Raw genomic sequence first — 27,926 nt, forward strand, 5'->3', positions numbered from 1 at the left:
TTTTCAAGCAAATGATCTTGAATTCATTGATCTGTCTATCTGATGGAAAAGTTTTGTGTTCAGCATCTTTAAATTGATTTAATAGTGACAACATTTTAATAATCAGTCAGTGTTATTGTGACTGATTGTTAAAAGCCAATATGTGTGAGAGAAGCCCATTTTGTGTATCTAAGATGAGATAGAGTATGTTTACGTTCATTGTAAGGTTAGTGTGTTCTTTTAAATCTATTTCTACAGATCTGTGTCCAAAGGTCAGTGTCTGTAGGTCGATGATGTTGCGTTCATTCATTCTGTACCATTGACTCCGTTTTACTGTGAAGTACATACATAGTAAAGGTCATTTGTAAGTTTTAAAAGATAATAATCACAGTGACATTCATCTATCAGTGAAGGGTTTTTGCATCTAAATCCTGCTCATTGTGAAGGGATTAAAATCCATTTTTTGCATTTGTTGAGTGTTGAATGAAAGCACGACGATGATGAAACCGACATGCTTGAGTTTTTAAAGAGTGAAAACAAACTTCAGAGTTTCTATGCTACTCTTGAATTTCTCTCCCGTTAATATCTGTGTAAATATTACTCCAGTTTGTTCAAATCTCTCCGAGCGCCATGTGTGTTTTTTTATGTTAGTACCAGAGCTAAAAAACCATGAATAGTTCTTACTCCAGTGCGGTCTGAGGGATAATGTTGAGCTTTGTGTGTTTGCAGAATCTTTTTTTTTTTTTTTTTTTTTAACATAAGGCTCAGGGAAGCAAGAAATAAACAATACTAAGTAAATGGAAGGCGATATGGAGCTGATTTCAGTCTGCAGCAGAGGATTGCTGTGTGATAAAGCACTTTTTTTACTCTTTGATGAGGTGACTGAAGATTCTTCTGCAGCTTTGTTGGAAAAGTTTGGAGCCTGAGTATCTATGACTGATCATCCCTGCAAGAGAGAGAATTACATTCACGAAACACTCAGAGTTACACATAAACAGGATTTATGAACTTTCGTCATGCTCGTGGAAGTACGCTGAGGAAGTTTGAAACCAAGCTAAAAGAAAATCTGATTATTTTAAAAGGAATAAAGAGCATTTGAATGCTTCTGGCACCATGTATGATGTAACTTACAACTTTAATCACAGCATGGCTACAAAAATGTGATTGTATACAATATCAACACAGGGTGTTACTTTGTGTATATATATATATATTTTCTCTTGTTATTTTGTTATAATGATCATTTTCTGTGCTGCCATTATTGTAATATATATATATATATATATATATATATATTTTTTTTTTTTTTAATATATATTTTTGTGCACATTTTCGTGCATTTTTTTGGTCATCTTGTGTTTTTTGTGTATTTTTGTTTAATTTTGTGTATTTCTGTCATGTTTTTGTGGAAATTTTACATATTTTTCTCTCATTGTGTGTGTAATGAAGTTGTTTTTTTGGTTTTGGAATTATTTCCATAGCCATCTTGTGTTTTTTGAGTTAGTGTGTGCACGTTGTTGTCATATAGGGTTTTTTTTTTTAATTATTTTGTGTATTTTTCTTGTAATAAGGTCTGTTTTTGTTGTCTTATTACATAAATTCCTGACATTTTGTATCTATTAGTTGTTGTTTTTTTGGTTCTTTTGAGTTATTTTGTATATAATTCAACCATTTTGTGTATTTTTTTTTTTTTCATTAGACTGTCATTCTTTTCAGTTGACTCCTATGTAATGTTCAGTTGTTATATTGCATATTTTGCACCCTTTGCTTTATAAGACAGTTATCCTGTATCTAAAGTGTACTGTATATAATAAAATTACTTTATGACACACCCTGCTCTGTTGAAAAACTACTTCAATCTTAAAAAGCCACAAGAGGGCGACAGAGGCACATCTATAACAGAAAAATGGCAGATAATCTTTAGAAACAAACCTATTGATGGTCAAATAGAGCTTTCATGTAACTGAAGAGACTCAATCGTCTGTGAAAAATGTTGACATTTAAGATGTACAAATGCTTTTTAATATCAATTTAATGTGACTTTTGGAGAAACGCAATGAAAAAAAAGAGCTAGACATTTGAAACGTAATAAATTAACAATGCTATTTTTAATATTGGCTAGTTTAAACCAGTAAAATTAACTTGGACGTATAATAGGAAACTGCCTACCTCCCTCATAACAAAAAGTTACTTTTGGTCATTTCTGAGATTTTTCTGAAATTTACATTAAAAAAATGTAGTTAGGCATCATATATCAAAATGACCCCAAAAAATGAGAGGCTTTTCTACTAACGTGCACTCCCTTTTCATTATTTCAAATTTTGCATCACTTTTCAGCAGAAAGCTTTTGGACGATTTCTTGCTCCCAAAATTATAAAAGCAAATACCTGATAGAATTTGTCTCGTCCGAAGGCCGTGTCGAGGAACTCACCAGCACCTTTGAGGCAGAACTTCTCAGGTAACATCAGGTCCTGACCTAAAATATCTACTTCAGGAGGAATGGCTGAAAACACAAATATAGTTTCCCTACTGTGTTAAAACCCTTGGTCCTTGCTTCATAAATGTCCCCATGTTTAAAGGGTCCTCCTGTTTGATTGTTTTTCATCCTGTTAAAGCTTAAAGCTTGTTAAAATCCATGGCAGGCTTTCAGACGTCTAATTAGCTCACAAGACCCATCTTGCCTGTTCTGCAAAAACAAGTTTTTGTATCTGAGTTCAGGGCTGGCTGTAGTATTGATGCACGTCTGTGAAGCTGAAGCAGTTTGAGTGGATGCTTTTGTAGCAGATTTGAGTACCCTTCCCTCCCCACCCCACCCCACCCGAGCACGTTGTAGTAGAAACAGCTGTGGTCTCTATTATCTTCACCAAGGGAACTCAAGGCCGGAAAAAAAAAAAACATATATATAAAAATATATGCTGAAAGAAAAAGCTTTCATCATTCAATTTTCTATCTTAAGAGTCTTCAAGGTGAAATTTAACTTTTCAACACTTTAATCTTAAGAACAGTTTCATTTTAGTCTCTGTTTATAAAAATAATTTGGGTTTTGAGGCATTTTATTTGTTGGTTAAAACTATTTATTTCCTTTTAAACGTCACAAGAACTTGCCCCGAACTAAAAATGAACACATTTGGCAAAATATATACTAATGATTTATTGTGTTTACTTTTTCTCGTTTGATGCTAAAGTAACTGTTTCTATATAGATTTACTCATCCTGACGTCAGTTGCTGAGATTTGATTTGCACTTCCTACTACGTCACATCTCAGTCGATGCCGGAACACTCTCAAGGATTATCCATCCTTGAGTTAAATATGCTAAGCTTTCATTTATTCAGACAACTTTTTTCAGGAGATGTACTTTGATCTGCTGATTGCCTTGATGTTTCCTTGGGAGTTGTTTGCAAAAAGAAGACAAAATTAACTAGCTCAAATCATCCTTGAATTTCTATAGATTCTTCCAAACAACAAACACAAGAGCGACGTCATATGTAAAGATAACCAGCTTTCTCTTTTATTGAAAAATATAACTGTTATTATATCAAAGTGAAGGAAAGTGAAGACGGTAAATATATTATTATACTGTAAAAACCTGAAGAAGAAGGAAGAGGAAAAAAGTAAACAGTACATACTTGGCATCAAATTACAGAATTGGGGGGAAAAGAAAAATCGAACAGTTAAACATTGAGCCAGACCTTTTTTTTTTCTTCAAGTACAGTCTCTCTTTTCCCTCCCACCGAACCATGACTGACTGGGAATGAAAACATGAAGCAAACTGGGGCAGAAAGCTTAAGACTTTCCCACCGAGAAGCTGTGGAGTTGCAAGTTCTTTGACGTGTTCGTCCTCATTAATAATGTCCTCTGTGGATGTTCATGTTTGGCCACAAATATGTCTTTTTTTTGTGTGAAAGGAAAGCCAAGACTGGTTTTGCTCCGACACATGACCCACAAAGCCACAGCGATGATGGAAAAGACTGTTTACTCTACTACAATTGGCACTGATTATTAGTGTTTATACAGGATTTGATGGATTGTATCGGCCTCAAAAAATCCTTCAACCAGATACGACATTCTTACATTTGGCCCTTATACATAAAAAAAAAAAAAAACCCAAAGGCATTCGTCTCTGGAATTATATTCGCTTGAAATTGTTCCAAAACAGTAATCAAGCTGTGGCAGAATGGCACAGCGTCCTGATTTCATCTACACACCTCTGCTGGAGTCCACAACACGAAACCCCAAACTCCCAAATGTCAAATGTGGCAATTAGTTCTCTGAGACAAAACTTTAAAAAAAAGGTCAAACATTAATCATGGAAGTAGGGAGGGAAAGTGCACGTCCTGCTGGCTAATTTACGGCTGAAAATAAAGAAGTGGAGGGAGTGAAGATTGTGAAGAAGAGAAAGGGCCCACCTGTCACTGGGGCGCGTCCAGCTGGCTGCCAGCCAATGAGCTCGCCCGCTTAACGAGCAACATGGGAACGCCCAGTGATTGGTCGCTATAGTCGTCTGCTCCAGATGTGTGATTGGGACCCTGTAGACAAGGTGAATTCTAGCACCTTTGGGTCCAGTTTAGGAAATGCACTCCTCGCTTGCCGCTCCCAGTCCAAACTGGTGCTGATGACACCATTTTTTTTAGTCTCTTCGACCTTGGGCCGAACCCTGATGACGTGAATTAAACGGATGCTGGTGTCTAATCAGAGCAAACATCTCTGACAAGTCTCCACTGAGGTGCTTAATCCTTTCAACGACAGCAATAATGGGGCAAAAGACATGAAAAAAAAAAAAAAAAAAAAAAAAAAATCGCCTAAGCTTTGATTTCCAGCACAACAAACAAAAGGTCTCATTTTTAAATAATTCCCATTTCCCTGATCAAAACACGAGCCGTACAGCTGAGGTCGACGCCCTCACCTTGTTTGGAATAATTGAATCATAGCCATGCAGGAAGCTGTCACTATTTGTAAAAACCGTTTGTGATAATAAAGTTGGAGAAAAACCCCAAAGTCACATCCATAAGAACTTGCAGTGTGCATTGATAACCATGCCTCCCTTATAAAGATAAAGAAATAAATAGAAAGCAAAATTGCAGGTTTTCACTATTAGTAAAAAAAAAAAAACAGCCAACTATCAACCTTTATGAACACAGATGTACAGTAAATGAAGTAAAATAACACAGCACACCCTTTAAACTTAGGCAAAGACTAAAGTAACAACTACTTTGTCTTCTTAGTGTCACCGTCAACACCCATTGGCCGATTGGATCTTATGATGGTACTCACAGAGAAAGACTTTGACAATTCCTCAAAGATCGGACTTCACATTCAAAATGTTCAATATTATTATCAGTTCTGCGAGTGTAACCAAAACAAAGCAATATTCTCCCAATGCACTTTCAACATATAGATGTTTGAATTGCATCAATGGAAATCGTAGAGTCCAACCTTAAAGAGGCCGATAGTTTCTATCTGGAGATCACAGCTGTGTCGCAGCATATTGAAAAGGCTTCACTGGTTTTCTCTTTCCACGTCCTTCAATACTGTTCGTGCTTAGAGTTTAGACCCGGATCTCATCGTCGTCATCTTCATCCATGTAGGTGAAATCCCTGTCTTCATCTCCGCGAGGTGAGCTGTACTTGGCACTGTCCGTGTCCCTATCGTGGAGGTGGTACTGAGGCTTCTCCTCAGAGATGGACCCAGAGCTGGATACTGAGCAGCTGTCGGCGTTGTTGTGGTGGTGGTTGTTGTCGTTCCTGGTCTGGATCTGGGTACTGTAGGGATCCATTGTAGAGTTGTGCTGGTAGATGCTGCGAGGCGGCCTTGCTGGTGCCGGTTCATCTGTATCATCGTCGTCATCATCGTTGTCGTCGTCGTCGTCTATATGGGGGATGTAGGAGGGTGATGAGTGTCCCTCGCTACCTTTGCCCTCCTCGTACCCAAGGTCATCCTCCTCAGAGCTTTTCTTCTCCATTATGCCCAAAATGTCCCCGAGCATCGAGGGACCCAAGTCAATGTGAAAGGACATAATGGATTCTGCATGCTTCATACCGCCCCCTTTGGGTAAAGATGGCGGCAAATCTGTCAGCTCGCCAAAGTTGCGTTCATCAAACTCTGCATCATGCGTTGCCAACGCTGCGGCTCCATTTACCGGCTTAGTATCGATTTCTGTAAGGCTCTTCAAGGGGCTCGAGGAGATGCTCTTGGGTAGTTGGTTTCCTGGAATTGTGCCATCTTCATTCAGGTAAGGCAGGGAGACGGCGGTTTTCACAAACTGAGATGGACCAGCCGAAGGAAGCGTCATATTGTAGTCGTAGTTGTCCGCCCGGTTTACCGACTGTGACCGCTTGCTGCTTCTGAAGGTACGAGAGAGCAGCCCCAGTTTTGGACCTGGTGAGCCATGCTTCGTGGTCGGTTCCCTGGGAGGTTCCCCTGATCGGGTGCTGAGAAAGGAAGTGTCCCCGAAGGCATCGCCCCCTCGTCCAACATGCATTGTGTGACGGAAATCCCCCAAAGGAGCGCTGATCATCTCTGGAGTCAGGTCTGCCCGAGACCTCCGCTTGGACTGGTTATGGCTCACCAGCTGCTTTAGAATCGGCATGATGGATGCTTTTCAGTTCAGTTCTACTGCAGATGAAACTAAAGTTTCAGTAAGTCCTCCAAAGGTTCCTTAAAATCTTTGCATTATTTCCTCAGAGTAACTTAAATTCCCAGACTTTGTTGTGAATCTTCAGCTCATGTTGCATTTTTCAGCCTGTGGAAAAGAACAGAATGTTAGGATCTCTATATACCACATCAGGGACTATATTATGCAGACATGAAGTGTTTGTTTTAATGAAAACTAACATCTCAATTCAAAAGAAGATCTCCGTATGTCCAATACTAAACATCCACCATCACGTATCCGGCTCCATTCCAAATGGAGCCGGATACGTGATGGATACATGCTCGGAAATCTATGCTTTCAAAGCATGAAAGCAAAGTTACTTTAAATCAGCTAAAGCCTCAATCTTTGACAATGCCTGTCAATGTTATGTGATGCTAGGAAGTTCATACTCTCGTTCCAAAATAGCACCCAGAGTGTTATGCCACAGCAGATTCCTATTCATTTGCATCCAGTCCTTTTCAATTTCAGCTGAAAGCTTTAATGTACCGCTGTCGCTTTCTGCTTTTCTAGAGCTACAGTGTCTCCGATCACTGCTGGCCTTCTACTCCCTCTTTAGCCCCTGACTGTTACATAACCAGCAGAGACACATGATACTTGGCTCTGGGGTAGTTCAAGCCAGCAGGAATAAAAGAAGGAAGCACTGATTAAGTGGAACAACCATGACCAGCTTGGAGGGACTTGTGTTTGACCTCAGATCAGTGACTTTACTAATGAAATGTAACTTCTGTCTATGGCTATTGCCTCTTTTGTGTTAAGGGACTCACTTTTGGAGACAAGACTGCACATCGTCTACTAATGATCCAAGCCTAATAAAAACATCATGTTCAAACTGGGTTGAGTAGAAAAATGTCAAAACACCCCCTTATCTGCTTCATACTACACACCCACTTCTTCCTATTAAACAGGAGTTTTAATTGTTTTTCGCTGAAAGCAACCTTGTTGCTGTTTTTCAAGCCCCCGTCGAAGCCCACGCTTCATACTCTGCTCTCCGTGAATGAACAGGAGGGCCACTCAATGATATTTCAAAAGGACGTCACCAATGAATACATTTGCATCCCTGATAAGAACCCACTCGACACGAGAGGCCACTGTAACTCTAGAACAGAAACAAGGGGGGTTATCCATGTGAAAAGCAAGTGCTGACACATCAACATTCGAGAAAACATCAACTTTTTACAATGTATTGAATAATACTACGACGCAAGGCAAACTTACACGGGTTGAAAACTAGCTAAAGTATACTTTATCTAGATGGCAGAACTGTTTTAATGAATGAAATCCCATTTAAACCCAATTTAAACCCAAATGGCGAAATCAGCTCACATGAAGAACTTTTTTCTTTGAAACATTAAAGCCAGTAGATATGGGTCAGCATTTCTAGGACCTACAACTATATGTGATTGTGGAAAAAGGATGGAATTCATCCACTTAAACAGTAATATACCTTCATATGCATATTGGCACAATATGACACATTTACACAATTTTTCACATAAACTGGTGAGGAAAGAGAAAGATATGTCAAATCTAGCAATAGAAATGGCTATAAGGCACTGGGTATTTTGTCACCATTGAACGATTCATCCTTTGCAATTGTAGCAAAACGGATAGCATGCAAAATTTCATGCTATGTAATCCTGTGCTCTTTTGGTGCAATTCCCTCTTCATCAGAATAGAAATATGAAATTGATAACCAACGTAAACTCAATTAACCGTACAAATAATATTTTCAGGAACGTTTAGTAGGATGTAATGAGATTTAATAAGGGAAAACTGATGAAAAAGAATCTAAATGGAAATGGCTAAACTCAGAAATGAAACGTAAAATCAGACGCTCTACTTTTCTGTGTCTTTGCAAGAGGGGTTTGACGAGTGGGTAGTACACAGGAGACTTTGTCAAGTTTGTCTTAAGTGGAGCATCATGATTCGTCCCAGCAACTTCAGTCACTCATCCATGCTGATCTGCTATTTCAATGTTTAATCTTTACCTTGAAATCTGTTCCAAAACCTGCGTGAAATTAATTTGGACACAGCTGAATGAGGAAAAAGAGAAAATAAATAACCCGATAAAGACTAGCGATGGTTATCGAAGTTATCGCCTAATGATACGAAGGTTCAAGAGAAGTGCTAACACAAGCATTCAGTATGAAGTCTCCTGCTTCCAACTAAGTCGTAATATCTGCTATCAGGGTGCAGCTTGAGTCGGAACCTGAATAAATAATTCTAGGCCTGGGCATCGTAACCTAACACCTGATTCCTTTAATGTCTCCTTTACCACAGAGGTGAATGAAAATAAAACCTGTTTGATGTCTCTGTGAGCCATCATAAAAAAGCCAATAGCCTGAACTGCAAAAATGTATTTCCCTGTATCATGAGTAACAATCTACCAATGACAAAGACAAAAACAACCCATGAACTTTAAACTCGAGCCCCAACCTATGGGATTTTTGGGGCCGATGCTGATACAATATTGGGGGCTTTAAAAAGCTGATACCAGATATATCGTCTGATATCTGATAGATTTGTCATGTATCGGCCACTGGCCAAACAACATTGATATACAAAGGATATCTGGATCAGTGAATCTTCCATTGTGTTCTGTCTGTCTTTGCTTAAAATTTCATCAAAATCACTAAAGTACTTTTGACGTAATCCTTTTAACAGTCAAACAAACAGTAGTGGCGTAACGGGTAAGGAAGCAGGCTTGTAATTGGAGTGTCGTCGATTCGTATCCAACCTTGGCCGTCACTGTAGGATGTTGAGCATGTCCCTTAACCATAACTTTATAAAAAAAAAACACCTGCAAAATGAAATTGTAATCTTGTATCGGCAATTGTAAAATTAATAAATTAAATAAAATACATAAAAACAAAAACTAATTAGTAACACTGTGAACTAGGGATGTAACGATTCACTCAACTCCCGATACGATTCGATTCACAATACTGGGTTCACGATTCTCTCACGATTTATTTATTAAAATGGGACTGTAGACAAATGATGATTGAAAAATATTCCTTTATTTTTTTTGGGAAAAAATACTGTATTATTTTCCTTTTATTTTTCATTGTCAAAAGAATCCCTTGATAAACTATTCAAAACAATGCAATTTAACTAAAAATAAATCCTGAATGAAATAAATAAAGGAAAAATACAAATGAAGAAGCCTATTAATTTAAATTCTGGTTCTATAATAAAGAATGCAAAACTGCATAATAGTTCTTTTTCTTTTTAAAAGTGCAACTGAAAATGTATTTTGTGCCAATTAATCGGTCAGTTTATAATTTTGACTTTTAAAATGAAAACATTCACTGTAAAAGCTCCAGTGTCAATGATTTTTGTATTCAACTTTAAAAGCAGAGAAACTAAATTAAAGCATAACTTATCCGTCATTAAAGGCTTTGTGCTGAATCTAATTAGTATCAGTGTTGCAAAGACAGCAAACTGTTTACATCATGACCACAGAAGGTATGATATATTCCTTCCTGTAGCTCTCAGTTCTTCAGTTCTCTATGGCAACAGCAGAGAAGAAGTGCTGGCTATGGTGGTCACGCTGTTAGGGAGAGAGGAAGATTTCATCCCCTGCATGGAGAGATCTACCCATTCAAATGGATTGACTTTCTGCTGGCCACATGCAGGGCAATAAGACAATCTCCACAGTACTGTGGCTAAAGGGGAATGCCTTTGATCTGTCATATCACTGAAGGACATTCAACCCAGAGAAGAAAACATGTCAGTGGATTCTCAGATATCAAATGGTGCTAGTCAAACACCTGAAGTCATGCTAGGAAACAACCCTCGTTTGCCTTTGGGAGCCCCTCGGTGTTTGATGAGAAACAGTTTGAAAACCAAGCCAGGATCATTAGGACTCCATTAGTGTTGTCCTGACAAAAAAATGAACAACGGGCTGCCTGGAGACCCAGAAGATTCAGTTCTGGACTTTCAAGTCTTTGTTACAAGAATCATAAATTGTGACAGGGTAATGGGCACCGTACAGTTCCCAAATAACATTCCACAGAGTGCTTTAATGTTTATACCGCTCTCCGGCTCAGTCAGATCATCTTTCACTTCTGAGAAAGGGGGGCAATTTTTTAGTTTTAGGTTTTTTAAGCCAAGGCAAGGCAAACTCAATGTGCTGTACATGATAAGCGTTGGTATTGGGCGTTTCATTCTAAAACTAAATCTAGATTAAGTTTCTCATTAGCAAAGATCACATACAGCGATGAAATATTTTAGTAATAGAGTAATTGTATCAACTATTCTACTAATTAATAGAGTAATCGGATAAAATGTACTTTTGGTTACAAAAACTAGTCTGATCACTTAATAATAACGAACTACATGTTTCTTTAAAAGAAAAATGTACATTTATTTATTAAATTTGAAAAGTGAAAAAACATGCATATTTCTCGCGAAAAAAGTTTCAATACACGTGGCGTCAAACTAGGACAACAAATGCAGGCATGATAAAAAATAAAATTAAAATAAAAACTAAACAAAAAAATATATTTTTTTAATAACCAAGGCATTGAGGCAAAGAAAATTCCTTGATCAGCTAAAAAAAAAAAACCTTTACTGTATTTTCCATTACTGCATTTACTGTATTTATGTTACATTTGTTTGGCACCAAGCCAATTTGAGGGAGCTCTTAAATGCAAGCATGCGACTTATATCCCAGTGAGACTTAGCCCAGCATTCTTTTTGGTTTGAAACCAACAACTTTCACCTACTGCAACAACTTCCAGCCACTTTATACAACCTCAAAATTGTTGAATCACAACCAAACCAAAACAAAGAGTCTGAATATGACAATAAAATAAATAGGCTATATTTCCAAAACAGTGACATTATTCCATTACTTTTCAAGACTGGAAAATAATTTTTTTTCAAATTCCATAACTTTTCCAGGGATTTCATGACCATGGGGACCCCGTATTCATGCCTCTAAACATTTTTGTCAGATTCATCCAAAACATCGCGGTCAGTCAACTTATGTGTTTGGTGTTCAAAAAACAACACAAATTGAGGCGTTTATGTGACCAAACAAAGCCAAAAAAGTTTTTGCAGCTTTGTTTTAAATCCAGTCTGACCGAATTCGCTCATAGTAAAACTTTCTTCTTTGCTCTCTTGTCTACACATAACATGGAACAGCGATCAAAGCACAAATAAAAAACACCAAAATGATACGCACCCTGGAAGATAATCCAGATAAAGGCATGTAGTCTGTATTAGTTGAGCATTCTTGCCCAAGTCAACGTGCCAGCTAGTGACAAAGCCTTTACATAAGCTGGAGCTCACTGTGCCACATGACGCCAAGTGGTGGCAGAGCCATGAATGATTGAGCACATCTTGTGTCGCGAGTAGACTGATGTCAGTGGGATGACATCACAGCAGCGTGCGCTCGTCACCGCTCAGTCTCGCACTTGTAATCCTAGAGATGACACCACCCCTCCCCAGCCATCTTGACCCACTTTTGCTTTATTTCCACCCAATAAGAGGAGGAAATGAGGCTTTGGCTTGCTCATCCAATCACCGTCTGTTTTGTGTGAATTCAAACCAAATCCTGGAGTTTCTGTTTTCATCTCTGGGTGCATATACAGTACATCTTTTTAAAAAGCTACAGAGCTAAAGCTATAATTTATTCACATGGTGGAAGCCTCCATGCTTACAAGGAGTCTCATTAAGTGTAGTTATACAACAGTTAACCCAAAGGAACCAAAGGCTTGTCTTTGGTGGCCAACTCAAGAAAAACAACAAATTAAACATCTGGATTAAACAAAACTTGTATAATACATTAATTTGATCTTTTTAAAACACTTTTTAATATAATTATTTGTTTTATTTCCATGCAGCAAGCTGGAAACTATCTGTGTGGTAATTGCTTGTTCCCAGTTCTCTTAGTTTCATCAGCCCAAAAACATGCATGTTATGTTAATCAGTCTGTGCTGCACGTAAATAGGGTGTGAATGTGCTCAGCGTGTACAGTATGTTGCCTCGCCCCACATCATACGTGAGTTGGGATGGGCACCAGCAGACATCAATGAATTTAATAATGAATGAAGTTTAGTTTCACTGTATTATTGAGAATTTCAAAACAAACTTTAATGCTTTATGTATATATCTGTGTATTTTCATTTGCTTCAAAAATAGTAATCTGTGCATCAAGACAACTACTACCACAGACAAGGGAAACAGGCGGCCCAGGGGCGCCTAAAATAAACCCCAAAATTACACAAAATGACTGAAAAAAAAAACATACAAATTTACAGAAAAATATACAAAATAAACAAAAAATACTTAACATCGACAAAACACACAAAAGAAGCAAAAACACACACAAAATAACTGAAAACAACTGAAAACAACTAAAAATTGTACAAAACATCAACAAAAATACAGACAAATGACTCAAAATGGGAGAAAAATATACAAAATTACTCCAAAAACAGAACACAACAACAAAATAACAGTAAAACATCAACACAAATACACAAAAGGACAACAAATATACACAAAACAATTGAAAAATTTTCAAAACATCAACAAAAATACCAACAAACAACTCTGAAAACAAACAAAACAATCAAAATTCACAAAGAGAGAGAAAAGTATAGAAAATTAATGTAGAAAATGTCAACATAATTACACAAAATGTCAACAAAAATACACAAAATTACAACAAATATGCACGAAACAATTAAAATTTACCAAACACCAACAAAGATCTAGATAAATGACACAAAAAACAAACAAATTGGGAGGAAAATAAACCAAAAAAAATTCAAAAAAACAAAACACAGGAACAGAATTATATTAAAAAAAAATAAAAATTTGGGAAACGTCAACATAAATATACAAAAGGACAACAAAAACACACAAATTGACAACAAATATAGACAAAATTACTGAAACTCTGATTATTCCCGTATTAAAGCTCAGAGTGGTAATTTTTCTAAATGTTGACATTACTGTTGATATTGTGGCCCTTGGATCAGACAATCACATTTTTGTGGCCCTTGCTGTCTCTGCTGTCATATTCAACCGTGGCCCCCTCCCTGCTCGGCCTCCACCATTGTTCGGCCCTATTTTCTTCAACATTGAAATGCAAATGCATATGGGAGCCTGCGCCCAACTATGACATTTCCAATCAATTAATCAATGGGGATGAATAACAATGCAAAGTTTTCAACTCTGACAAAGACAATCAGCAAATGTGATTTGCACCTAGTTTGAGAGGCCCCCTAACCTCGGAGCCAAACACTGGATTCTCACGGGGAGGAGAGGAGGGGGGGAGGGAGTTTATCCGGTGGATCATGACATGTTGTTGAATTTTGATAAAACACACTTACATATATATTAGTTATCATCACATTATCATGGTCAAAGTTATTATTTAAATTAAAATAACTAGAGAAAGAGTCTTTTCAGGGAATATTGTGGAAACATAAGCGGGTTCTAAGAATTAGGATTTGGATAGACTGCACGATAAACTCAAAATCAAGCAGCTTTAAGCATAAGCTCTTTGAAGTGTATTTTAAAGCCTAAAACTAATCAAAACTTCCTGTCCAAATGAACCAGTCCTTCCAGTGCAACTTCATACCTGACCAAATGCAGTTCTGAGGCAATCCCTGTGTGACAAACGTCAGAAACATCTTGAACAGAAACTGAACACACACACACAAATTAGCTGCATCGCTAAGCGTGTGGAGTGGACTTTTCACACAGGTATAACAGTAACCACGAGCTCACAAAGGGATCCAGTGAATGTACCTAGAATGCTCTGTAGTCACACACTTGACACCCTTAGAAGTTTATTCAAGCTGTGGGAAAAATGTAAGCATTACCACCAGTCAACATTGTTGCCGTTGTGCAAAGGAACTGAGTCATGCTGCAAAGCTATGAGCATTTTTCTTAACGCTGTGTAGAAAAAGGAATCGGTCCATGTTGCAATAAGTTAAAAAGGTCGCCCGGTGAACTCTTTTACATGTCAAGGCCTTTATCAATAAAAAATAAATGTGCAAGAAATAACCACCAACAGCTGATCATCAGATGGCCCACGCACTTCGGTATCCAAAAATGTACCAATTATTCTGTGATTATTCAATAGGTACACTCTGAATTTGGAGTTTGATAGGATTAATACTTTTTGAGGTATGGCAAATTTAGTGAGAGGTTTGTATCAATTTTCATCCGTCTTTATTTTTCTTCCATTTTCAGCTTCCGATATCTCAGGAACTACACCACATTGGAAACTGAAATTTGGTATAGTAATACAGCTCCAGCTACTCTCTCAGGATGTATAGCAGATATGTCTGTATATTCCATCTGGTGGACATGCCAGCCCCTCAAATATTGGAAAAAAAATGAATATGCCTCAGCTCCCAGTAATTTGATCAGCTTTGAGCTATGAACGTGTACTGTTCAAAATCACTAATTAGTCACATATATGCATTGGTTAATGGCTGACAGTATCTTGAAATCGCCATTACAATTTTCATTGGCTTATAACTGCTTGTGGGAATATAGGAAAAATTCTGAAATCTGTTTTAATTTATAGTATAAAAATGACTCTTATAGGATATAAAACAATTCTTCTTCATTTTTATTTTGAACCCAAACTTTGGGGTTATTTCACCACTCGCAAATGTTGAAAATCCTTTACATGAGGCCATTGTAGCTTGTCTTTGTGTCTTAGAATCATTTATTGTTCATTCGTTTTTCACTAGTAACATAAAACCACAAACCGTCGACCGTGGCTCAGGTGGTAGAGGGGTCATCCTCTGATCGAGAGGTTGGGGGTTAAATCCCAGTCCATATCGGTCTATGTGTCAAAGTGTCACATTTCTCATGTTCTACATCTTCTCTTTACAGTGTGCAAATTGAATAATCATGGAACAATTGGCAAACATTTCAGAATTTAAGCGCAAAGTGCATGGGCCATTTGTTGAAATGTCATTTTATGGCCCCTTTACTATCTTTTACCCAATATTTGGTTTAATCTGGCAACATCTTCCATGTTTGTTTTAAACTTCTTACATGACTAGAGGTCTGGGATATTAAGTGCAGCCCTTTTGGATTTTTCTTTTGACATTTCCAAGTAATTGGAAGAAAAACAGACAAGTGAAATACGGTTTTCCAGGAAAAAAATAAATCTTTGGCAAAATCTTGTATATCTTACATAAACTAAGTTATTCAGTTATGAACAGCCAACATAAGAGACATTTATTTATCTGCCATTATTCAATATGTGTTTAGTGGATATTTTACCTTGCTTTGCTGGAAAAACTTGTTCTGGATTCTAAAAAGTGTTTAAGCAAAAAAGTGAAGTGAAAACTAAGAGAAAACAATCAAATTATTTCTTACCCTAAAGGGTTTAAAGGTTCCATCATGTGTTTGTTAAAATTACAAATGAATATTTGATCATGTAAACAATAAAGAAGAATCTGCAGTCGCAGTAAAAACCAAGCAAAAGTTAAAATGCAGAGGGCGTTCAATGAGCAGAGTCGTATAAATATCCCAACATTACCATAATGTTGTCTGAGTACCTGTTCATGTGTGTGTGTTCATGTGTGTGTTCTCTCTACAAACTGTGGTGTAGCAGCCTCCGGGGCCCCACGGCCATCCAGACAAAAACAAAAGCCACAGAAGGATTAAGAGCTGCATTTTTTTCATTCGGAGCAAATAAAAGCAGCATGTCCAGGCTAACATTCTGTGCCGTGTGCAAACGCCACACATCCGTCCAACCCCAAAAACACGAGCCCGTCCCACAGCGCAGCAGCCTCGGCTCCAAACCAAAAGTTTGATTCCTTATCATATTTCAGGAGAAGAAGAGAACCAAATTTCAAACGATCAACTGTTTGAGTTTGTTTGGGTTACTATAAACCAGTAACCAAGGACCACTTCACCCACGTGTCAAACTCATGGCCCGGGGGCCAAATCCTGCCCTTTGGAGAATCCAATTCGGCCTGCAGGAGAAAATAAAGATGATGGAGAAAACATGAATCATTGTGTAAATGAAACTCAACAATATTTGCAGGTGCTCAGTTTTCCCGGTGTTTATATCACATGACTTCAGTTATTTATAATATTAAAATAGTGGAAAAACTTTCCTCAAAATCTTACATAACGTGTGTTTTTGTGTTTGTTTGTATGGTTTATATGGAGCCCAAATCTGAAAAAAAGGTATAAAATATTGTATTTTCCTTAATCAAACAGAAATTGGTCATATAGGTATTTTTTATGTATACGCAGAAATGTAAACTAAAGCACAATAGTGCTGATGTTACTGGTTTGGGCCATTTGAGATCAAACTGCTCCGTATTTGGCCCCTGAACTAAAATGAGTTTGACACCCCTGCCTTAACCAATCCAATCTAATCTAATGTCCTGGACCACCTAACTCGACAAATATGCAAACCAAATAGATCTTCTACACAAACCCAGATGGAGGCACAGAGGAGAACTGGGGAGGAGGGAGTCACCATAGAGGACTCACTGAGTCGTGCTGACAAAGTGAAAGACACTCTTTCTCCGTGTCCTGCATGAGACGCAGCCAAGGTCTCATTAAGCCTACAGTGGAGGGATTGTACGTGCACACCCGAGTAAATCTAATTATTCCACATCAGTGTCTGTGTTCAAGTCCCAAGAGGCCAGGATTGAACCAAAGTCGTTTAAGTTCTACAAAGAAATATTATTTTTCAGAGAGGGGGAACTGCAAATGTTAAATATTTTACTAAACATAATTGTTTACTGAAAGTGACTCAAGAATCAGAAAAAGGACAACAGTGACCAACAGTCACATGAGAGCTTTAATTCCCCTTTAATTCAGAATAACAGTTAAATTTTCTTTAAAAAGATTAAAAATCACCTTGTAAACACTTATATCTGAATGAAAATGGCAATTCAGAATTAAACTTAAATCCAAAGTAAGTGGCTGGTTTATTCCAATTTTATTCCGAAATAAATAATTCCTTAATAAGAGTTTTAGAAGATATACAGTAGATATAATGAAAAGAGTGGATGGACAGAAGCATAAACATGCGGACATTCAAGGAAATATAGCCCTACAACAGGACACAAAGCTTCACAAATAAAACGTGGGTTGTCCGAAAGTTCTCCTTCCACTTATCATCTAGAGTGGATCTAGAGCCTGCAACTGTTGCACTAACCACTGGCTTTGATTGGCCAAAGTACGGTTGTCTATCACCCTTCTCCTTCTCAGCTGACGAAAGTGAAACGGTACGTTATTGTCAAGATGCTCTTTCAAAACTACAATCAAAATAAAAGTGAAAATAGTTATTATGTGCTCTTTTATGCTGTAGTCGAGAAGAAAAGTTATTTTTAAGTTAGACGTGAATACGTCACGTTCGTCCAATCAGAACCCTTCCCAACCACCAGACCTAACGCAGAATCGAATAAACGTATTTCCATGTAAACAAGTGATGCACCAAAATTCTGGCCACTGAAAATGTTCAGCCCAAACAGATTTTTCACCAAAAAAGGGTAGTGAGGTCAGTACATATTCAGAGCCATAAATGCAACGGGACTAATAATTTGCATAATCATTTCTTTTGGTGTTTCGGTTTTCTGCCTTGGTTTTCTCATTTTTGGTTTCAACCAAACATTTTCATTTCGGTGCATTCCTAATGTAAACTTCAATTTGGAATAACTATTTCCATGTAAACTCGAAACAGAACACTTTAATTCCGAATAATGACTTTATTAAGAACATCATGTAACCATGGCCAGTATGTCTCCGTGCATCTGGAAGATAAGTGAGCGTTTTCTGCACACAGTTTGAAACACCAATGCCTCTCGTTTCTCCGCCCCTCGAGCAGCCTCCCCGCTGAACTCGAACACATAAAAGCCCCAGGCAGAGAGCACTGACTAACAAGAGGAGTTAATAAACCCCCGTGGTGTTAACTTTAATGATACCAACAAAACACTCACGCACACACAACTGGAGGGACATGGACGCTACGACCGGATGGTGACATCTGACAATCTGAATATCGCAGCCACGTGGGTGGGAGATAAGGCCTGGAGTGCGGACATGTGTTAGTAATGCACACTGTTGGGGTAATTACTGTGGGCTGTGTGCATGCACTTGTGTGTGTGTGCGTGGGAAGAAGTCCTTCCCATAGCGACTCTTTGGGAATACCTAATGAAGCACACAAGAAGAATTATTTACATCTTGTCCAAATTCAAAATTTTTACAGTTTTATATTTTCGGCAGATGAAATACTTTGAGTGTCAGAGGATGTGTAGATGAAAAACATCAACTCTAGGGGTGTACGTTGCCATGAATCTGACGAGACGATTCACGATTTGCATGTAGCATTACAATACATCCTGACACAAAACAACACAATATGCATCACGATATCAATAACTGCAAATTTTACCTTTACGAATGCAAAATGGTATGAAATAAAATGTATTGAATAAGTATATGGTATAAGTAAATGGTAACTAACTGTAATTCAAGTATCAATATCACAAAAGTGAGATCATGATGTTTATCAAACTGTCAAATTACATTTTTCAAAATAGTTCTACAACAGATTCTGATTTTGTTAAGTTCTTAAATCATTATCAAAAAATAACCAAATACATCTAGAAAAGTGTCCAGTATGTTTTATGAAAATAAAGTAAACTATCTTCCAAGTTAAAATGCATTGAGGAGTGAGATAGTTTACCAAAGTACTCTTTGGTTCACTGACATCTAGTGACCGGGTGTTTACGTGCTATGCATACGTTTGCGCAATTAAATGGCTTTATAAAAAAAAGGTGATTTAAAAAAATGGATTTGGACATTTTTTTTGGATCGATACGATAATAGCGTTGTGAAATATTGTGATATATGCCAAATCTTTTTTTTCCTTACACCCTTAGTAAACTCCCTTTGATTCAATTTACAAAATAAAACTTTGGGAAGCTTTTATGATTTCCCAAATGAGCATTCATCCTTTCTTGAAAGGGTTTTTAATCAACGAACACTCAAAGCTTAAAGTCCAACCAATAAACAGGTTCAAGGGGCATCAACGGAATCCATCATCTCTCTCTTTATTGTGCAAAACTACTGATGCACACATGTTGATTTCCAAGTGTGGAAAAACAACCTGTGCATTTGACAACAACCCTGCAAGAAGCACTAAGTATGACATCGACATCGTAAAAACCTGGGAGTGCTCGGAGCAAAGCCTTGTGGCACACCCAAAACACTCATTACATGATGTTTCTTAATTCGAAATTAGTTATTCCAGATTAAATCATTCAATTAAAGTGTTCTGCTTTGTGTTTACATGGAAATAGTAATTCCCGGATTGAGGTCTACATGGAAAACCGGTTTATTCAGCTTTATTCAATTCCGCTGTGGGTCTGGGGGTTGGGAAGGCTCTGATTGGACAGGGGGCAAGCGTGACGTATCACGTCTATCAGGAAAAACACACAGCAAACCTTTTATTGTCAGCTATAACACAGAAGACCACATGAGAACTGTTTTCACCTTTAATTTTCATTGTAGTTTTGAAGCAACGGCTCGACAATAACACACTTTGGTCCGTGGTGTAGAAGAGAGATAGAAACTAATCACCGGTAAATAAATGCTCAGTAAAACTCCAGAAAACAACAACCAGGAATAAATAGTTGCTCCCTGGTAAAGATAGTTGCTCTAACAACTGGTACAACAAACTTGGTGATATTACAGCCTGTGAATGTAGTATGGGGACGCATTTACTCCGTCTCCGGGTCTTAGTGCCAGGCTGCCAGCCGTCTGGTGAAGCCTGTTCTGTTTACCAAGAACCGAGGTCCGTGTGTGTAATGAGTCAGCGTGTGTCCGTGTGAAAGTCTGTATGTTGATGCTTCCGTCCATCCAATCTTTTTATTATGTCCATATTTTCTAAGGTTCTTATTAAATTAATAGTCTCAGCTCGAGTCCGGGCGGCCATCACCATGTCGTTACCAACGCGTCATCGCGCATGTGCAGAACGACCGGAATTAACTTAAAGGGGAATTAAATGTTTACAAGATAGAGGATCTATCTAATTCGGAATTAAAATCGGAATAAACCAGCCACCTAATTCGGATTTAGGTTTAATTCTGTATTAAATTAGCATTAGGAATTAAGTGTTTACAAGGTCAGTTTAAAGAGGAATTAACTTTTACTCTGCTTTAAAGTTCCCATGTAAACGTGCGATTACACAAAAAGGAAAAAGAAACAACAATTACTCGCTCGTGAACACAAGAATAGCCTTGAAGATGACACACATTACCACCTGGTGCTACACAAAGGCATAATAAAGGATTTGGATGTAATTTCGCTACAGCTCATTCACAGCTGACCTGGAAATGTCCTCTGGAGGCTGCGGTAGAAAGTCTTTCCCTCCAATCCTCGCAGGACTATTAGAATACAAACCATCCACAGATGAACTAGTTTCTAGTCATGAATTTGTCAGCTGGTGAGCAGCACAGAGGTGGCAATGAAAAGAACAACAGAGCTGTTTTTGTCTTTTCTGAAAGCACTGGAGGGAAAAGCCACCTGTTTGTCACCACAGAGAGCCAGAAGACAACAGCGGCCTACTGGGCTGTAAAAACACAAACGCCCAGTGAGCTCCTATTCATATACATATACACTCATTGAACATTAAAATCCTGCTAATAAAAGCTGCTGCACTCATACATAGTTATTGCATTACTGGGAGTTCCTCTGAGGCCTGTATTGTTGCTACAGCTGACAGCGGATACCGGGGAGGGACACTGGAGGGTTGGGTTTGAACTCACACTAAAAAAAAAAAACAGTTCTTTTGACACAGAAGCTTAACAGTTTGCAGTGTTTTTTAAAGCGTACAGTCATACTTTCATATTATTTTGAGCTACAATTGGCCATGGAAACACTTCCCTGGGAGTCCCTAAAGAGCCATTGAGATAACTGTAATCCAATGCTTCCTGCAGTTTTACAGTGTTCTTTACAACAAGAATAATTTCAGTCTGCTATGCACTGATGTTTTCTAGCTCTCATCAACAATAACAAAGCAGGTAAAAGCTCTGATTTCAAAGTTTATCCAATTTCGCGAAGTCATTTCTGTCAGTTTGCAGTTTTTTGTTTTATCTTCTTTCTCTAATTAAGTATTTGCAGGCCTTTAAACGTCAAGAAAACTTGTCAGAAATGGTTAATACGGTTAACTGAGTCAGCTGCTGTAGAAGTGCACAAAATGCATGTGCTGAAATCACACACAATTATATCTTTCCGTTGATCAAAGTTGCTATACATTCAATCACCCGTTTTTACAGTGGAAAATGTTTGTAAATGCATGATACGGTGCAAAAAAAATAAATAAAAAATGTCAGCCATTTAACATTTCAGAAGTCTGGCGTAGGAGAAGTGACATTTTCGTCACCTTTCCCACCCGTTTACGGCAAAAAGTTTCACGTAAATGTGTGATTTTGTCCTAAAACATGCATGTTAGAATATATTTCCCTGTCATTTTGCAATTTCCTCTTTGTTTTGTAAATAAATAAATAAATTAATAAATGAAATAAAACTAATAATATTTCTATTTTAAATCTGTTAAATGTGTTGCTTGCACAAAGCAATGGGAAAGTGCTGCTAAGGAGTGCCACTTAATGAGGTATGCCTTTTGTTTTTCAAACCTATACAGAAAGACGTCAACCCAGAGAGCTGCCTACAAATGTCAGCAATGTCTCAGACCGCAGACGTGATGATGATGATCAGTTAAATCAGATGCGTGACATTTCAGCTTTAAAGCTCAGGACGTGGATAATGGGTGCAGCAGCGTTGTCACACATGGGCACAGTCTCACTGTTCTGAAAGAAATATTTACAAGTTTAAATGTTATTTAGAAGATAACGTTAGTGTTGCTGTTACAACACACCTGTTAGATTTCCAGTTGAACTGGTTATTTAGCTCCACACTGGTCATGTTTCTCTGATAGCAACCAAAACAGACTTAGCTAATAACTAACAGGTGTGCATCGGGGGAAAAACAGGCTAAATTTTCCTGGAAATAACTGATTTGAAATTGTTGTAACATGCATGTGTTAAATGTTTATTTTAATAACTATTTTTTATTTATGAATCTAAATCATTTCATTTTCTTTATCAAAAAAAAAAAAAAGAAAAAAAGTTGAATCATACATTTCTAGGAACAATATATAAGACATAGTTCCAAAAAACAATGCACATCACAAGTCAGTCAGTCACTCTGGCATTTATTCACATTGCACAGGGAAGTGTACCACACCAAAAAAATCAAATTTAAGTTAAAAACATGTGTACAAAGTTTTTTTTTTTTTTTTTAAATTTAAACGTATAATTTAAATCAATTTTAAAACATTTAAATAAATAACTGTGGACATATACATTTTTAAAAATGTCAAAAATTACTTAAAAAAAAATATATATATATTGTAAATCAATATTTTTCAACCCCGAGTGTGCACCCCTTCATTGCTCAATGGCTCAGTTTTTCAATGTGTTGGATTAGAACGATCGTCTGAATCACACAGTGAGTTTAGATGGTTAAATCTGTGTGTATTCGGTAGAAATCCTCAGGGTGCTGCAAACGGTTTGAGAAAGCATCACCAGTAGAACACCTTGTCCTCAACTTTAAAGTTCACAGGCTTCAGTTTCATAGCCTGTGATTGTCTGAAAGGACAATAAACTCCTCAGGGGGTGTTTCACAACATCAAACTATGAAGACGAAAACTTCTCTTCCAGGTTTAAAAAGGATCTAGAACACTGTAAATATGGGTGTTTAGTTTCGCTTTACAGAGGTTTATTTACAGCCATTAAAAATTATGACTTTCGGGTCATTATGGTTTGTGATTTGTCTCATTTCTATGGATTCTGTCCGATCACTAAAGCCTCAGATTGTCCGTTACAAATGTTCCATATTGGTGTTTCGTTTTATGACCCTCCCCTTATTATCTGTCATTAGTGGCTATTGAAATAGTGTCAAACGTCCTTAATAAGCTTAATTTAGTTAATGTTAAATGAGATAAAGTGAATGTTACGCTGAAATGCCTGGTGACACCGATGATTACATATTGTATTAGATTTCGACATGTCCGTCCACCAACTACTAGACATTCAGCCGCACATTTTTACAAAGAAAAACATCAAGAAGTCATCTTGTATTTTTCTGAAAACATGTCAGTGAGGGTTCGGTCTGTGACATATGGTTTATTTCTATTTTTATCCAGAGATTTTAAATCTGCGTTTGTTTGCGAAACTTGCAAGACATTCAGCCACCAGTTTTAAGGCCAAGATTATCGTTTAAATGCATGAGTCGCCTTGAAACAATGGATACTTTATCTCATGTTTTCCTTAAAGTCAAAATAAAAAAAAAAGGTTTTTAATCGTCTGTGCAAGATTTCGTCACTTCCTCTATTTAACACAGCAAAATGTAGACTAATTCTTGGTTGGTACTCCAAAGACAACAAAGTGATATGACGACACAAATATTGGACTTAAAGCCAAAGGAATCACAATAAATAATGGTGATATCAAGCAAAAAGTGTGATTTTTTTTACTATATATTGGAAGAAAACTACTTTACCCACAGGTAATTGGATCCAAAACGAGGCACAGTGCATGACATTAGAAAATAAATAAATAAATAAATAAATACACATTTAAAACTAAACTTGATGTTTAAGAAGAAATCTAGAGAGCACTTCGATAATTTATTTCAAAGGAAAATACTAGTGATATTTAACAGGGTGGAAACATAGAATTTTTTTAATGTAAAATTTATTGAGCACGTTTACCACTTATTGTCCCTAAAAAAGAAAAAAAAAATATTCATTTGCACGATTTGGAAATTAGACATGTATAGTTCTTTTTGATTTTCTGTTGCAATCTTATCCACTTCTGTTTATTTAACGTTTTATTAGATTTTCCTGAATTGATGAATTAACTGAAACCCCAATGTCCAAAAAACACGCCAAAAATGCTAGATTAATGCTTAATTTCATTGTTTCAGAAGACACAGGGTATTAATTGTGTAATTTTTGTCCATTTTGTGCAATCACGAAAATCCAAGGCCCTACATTTCCTGTGACAGAATAAGATTTAGTTTTGTTGAGTTCACATGAGTCTAACTGCCTGGTTCCACCTCTCCCTCATTCCAGAATGAAACTTCAATGACCTCAGAGCTGTCCGATTTAGAAATGAAGCCAACAAACTCTGAACACTGCAGTCCAAATCCTCCAGAGAAAACTAAAACAGCCTCGAGCTTGAAAAAAACACAATCACAGTCGACACACACACACATACAGTCCACTGTCCTTACCACACACAATAGATGGAGATTGAGAGATATCTGCCTGGTAGCTCTGCAGAAGCAATGCACTAAGGAGCTGAAAAGCCTGAAGTGTGCACACTAATGCACACAAGAAATGACAGAGGAGACCAGGGGAGCACTGGGAAAAGTGGCATCGCTGGCAGGATGGTGATCAAACCGAGTGTGACTACGATACAAACACAACGCCAAAAGTGAAGCTTTTCCTTTTCCAGACGCCTCGTTCTTATGTTTTACTGCGTGGATGAATGATTTATGAAGCACAATTACATTTACTCACTGACCTTTGGACTCATGTTGGGTGTAGTTAAGTACATATGACTTAGGGTCAAGGGTCAAAGGGCAAACGGCAATACAATCGACACCAAAGCCAAGCCTATTAATCGGTGCATCCTTCCACTAATATATCAGGGCCTCTGATTTTCCATGATCACTGAAAACGGACGGAAAATACAGAATTCACGCACTTTATTTAAAACCAGGCCCCGACATGACACAAAAAAGCTTTATGTGCATGTTTAGGGACAATGTCACATATTTACAGACTACTTTTCACTAGAAAACGGGTGACTGAATGTCTAAAAAGTGTAACAAATGAAAAAATATGCTAAATTTCACTCATTATCCTGTTGTAAATCTTGCAATATGTGTTTCGGTTTGACTGGCGATCATGTTATCCTGTGACTGAAAACGAATGCAGAGCTTCACCTCAAATGTGTTTTTAATGATGAGGAAGTATTTCAGATTATTATGACTGTATTCAAACCTAAAAACTCACTAGTAAAAAACCAGGTTTAGCTGATGGTGCATTAGCTGCACTGGTGATCATTTTACCTGGTGACACGTCACAGCACAAGCATTACAAATACAATCACGCACGTGGGATTTCATGCAAAATGTGAAGGTGATTCTCCGTTTGGCAACAAATAAAGGATTAACAAATAATGTTTTGTACCATATCACACATTTCAATAGGATTTTTCTGATAAAACTGGTGGCTGAGGGACATGATGTAATTTCACGCAATTTTGGCGATTTCGTAAATTATTCAAAGCACATAAATGCAAGTTGCATGTTTTGAAGTTTGAAAGCTAGTAAACAGGGAAAGATGATGTAACAGAAGAGAAATGTTAAAGTGTAAAGTGACGGAGACGTTTCCGTAAACAAACATGCAGGTTTTATGGTTGTACAGTTAAAATCACAGCATGGCAAGTAAATTTATAGAAACACTGCGTGAACACACGTCAAATATCATTAACATTAGAAAAACGCATCACGTCTCAAATCCTGATGAAGAAAACCTACAAATCATGATACGAGAAGTGGAAAATACCACTAGCATGGATGCTAACAGAGTGTGTAGTTTGTTGAGCTCTCTGTGGAACCACTGCACACAGTCAGTGTGACTGTGATCCTGTTATGTAACAGTGAAAAGAACTGATGCTCATAAACCATCTGCTCTCATCAACTCAATATTGCACGCATACACTAACAAATGCATACTTTACTTATTGATATTTAACTCAATTTTACAATGCTGATTCATTTTTTCCCCTAGTCTAAAAGCTAAAACTTTTTAATTACACAAAACAGTCAACACAATAGTTGAAACACAAGAGTTGTTAACAAAAGTGAAATCAGGTTTGACTACGTGACTCGAAAATGGGACCCATGGGCCAAAAGTGCCCAAATAATCCAACAGCTGTGTAAGTCGATATTCAGAAAGTGAATATATATTATGATTAGAACCTTACGGCCACTTAAGGGTGTTAAACTTATGGCCTGTGGCCCAAAACAGGCCCGCGGGAAAGCTCTCTGAGGTCCAATTTGATTGAAAGTTAGTCTAATCATCAAGCATTAACAAATTAAGAACACCCAAAACAAAATGACTCTGCAAGTCAAATAAAATGATTTAAAAAAAAAATACAAAGACAAAGTGTATCAAATTACACACAAAATAACAACAAAAGCACAAAACAAAATTACTACACATATCAAACTGAATGATTTTTTTAAAAAGTGCCTCAAATTACACACAAAAGAAAATTCTCGTCACTCACAGAAAACAACAACAACGAAAAAATTACTCAAAATGACTCTAAACATCACACAATTGTTTTAAAAATGCCTAAAGAAAACCTAGAAAATAAAATAAAATGTCATAAAACTACAACAAAAATTCACAAAATGACCCAAAAAAAAAATCACACAGCATAACAAAAACACATAGCATTGACAGAAAGAGAGGAAAATGTCAGGGGAAAGTACATAAGGACAACAAAAATATTCACTTTTCAGACATGAACGTTGATAATGTGGCCCTCAGATCAGACAATAACATTTTTGTGGCCTCCACTGTGATACAAGTTGTCAATCTCTGGTTTAAAACTAATATCGGATAAAAACACATTTATGTTGTATTTTAGCCAGTGAAAAGTGAGAATAGGAAGATGACAAAGGTCAGATGAACTGCTGGTCTTTGTGGTGTTTTATTTTGAAGGACAAACGGACGCTATGGGACTCATTGTTGTCGCTTCGTGTGGGACAAACAGAGCTGATTGTCTGACATTTAAATGACATGCAGATTTAACACACCTCCCAGGAGGAAAGTCTCACAGCTGTCACATAAACTCCGTGAGAAAACAAAGCCGAGAGGAAACTGAAGGATTCATTTAAAAGAACTCGAAGAACTAAACCAGCAGCTCGAGTCAACAACAAACCGGAACCCAAACAGAGAGAGACAGAGTTTGATATTTACCTTTCTTTGAGGAAACTTCCGGTCAGTATTCCACTCAACTTTCCGTGAACGCTCAGAGTTGTTTTTAGTGTGAAAGCAGCAGAGCAGTGTCCGTGTGTGAGTCCGCCCTTTGTGTGAGTGTGTGTGTGTGCGCTCACTTTGCGTTTGTTTGTGTGTGAGTGAGTGAGTGGCGCACAAAGAGGCCCCGCCTCCAGCCGCCCTCCTCTGTCACTTG

The 27,926-nt window shown here is 37.4% G+C and overlaps 1 protein-coding gene across 1 annotated transcript; it reads right to left on the minus strand.

Moving 5' to 3' along the window:
• Positions 1 to 3,467: 3,467 nt before the first annotated feature.
• cdc42ep4b (CDC42 effector protein (Rho GTPase binding) 4b) lies at positions 3,468 to 27,875 on the minus strand. The gene is made up of 2 exons (XM_028477239.1): positions 27,713 to 27,875; positions 3,468 to 6,720 (listed from the first exon to the last, which is right to left on the minus strand). The coding sequence occupies exon 2, from the start codon at positions 6,565 to 6,567 to the stop codon at positions 5,527 to 5,529; it is 1,041 nt and encodes a 346-aa protein (XP_028333040.1). The 5' UTR covers positions 6,568 to 6,720; positions 27,713 to 27,875; the 3' UTR covers positions 3,468 to 5,526.
• Between the last annotated feature and the right edge of the window lie 51 nt (positions 27,876 to 27,926).

The sequence above is a fragment of the Gouania willdenowi genome, chromosome 19, assembly GCF_900634775.1.
Source record: "Gouania willdenowi chromosome 19, fGouWil2.1, whole genome shotgun sequence".
NCBI lineage: Eukaryota > Metazoa > Chordata > Actinopteri > Blenniiformes > Gobiesocidae > Gouania > Gouania willdenowi.

Coding starts and splice junctions, on each gene's coding strand:
- cdc42ep4b (XM_028477239.1), bottom strand. CDS start 6,567: ATGCCGATTCTAAAGCAGCTGGTGAGCCATAACCAGTCCAAGCGGAGG.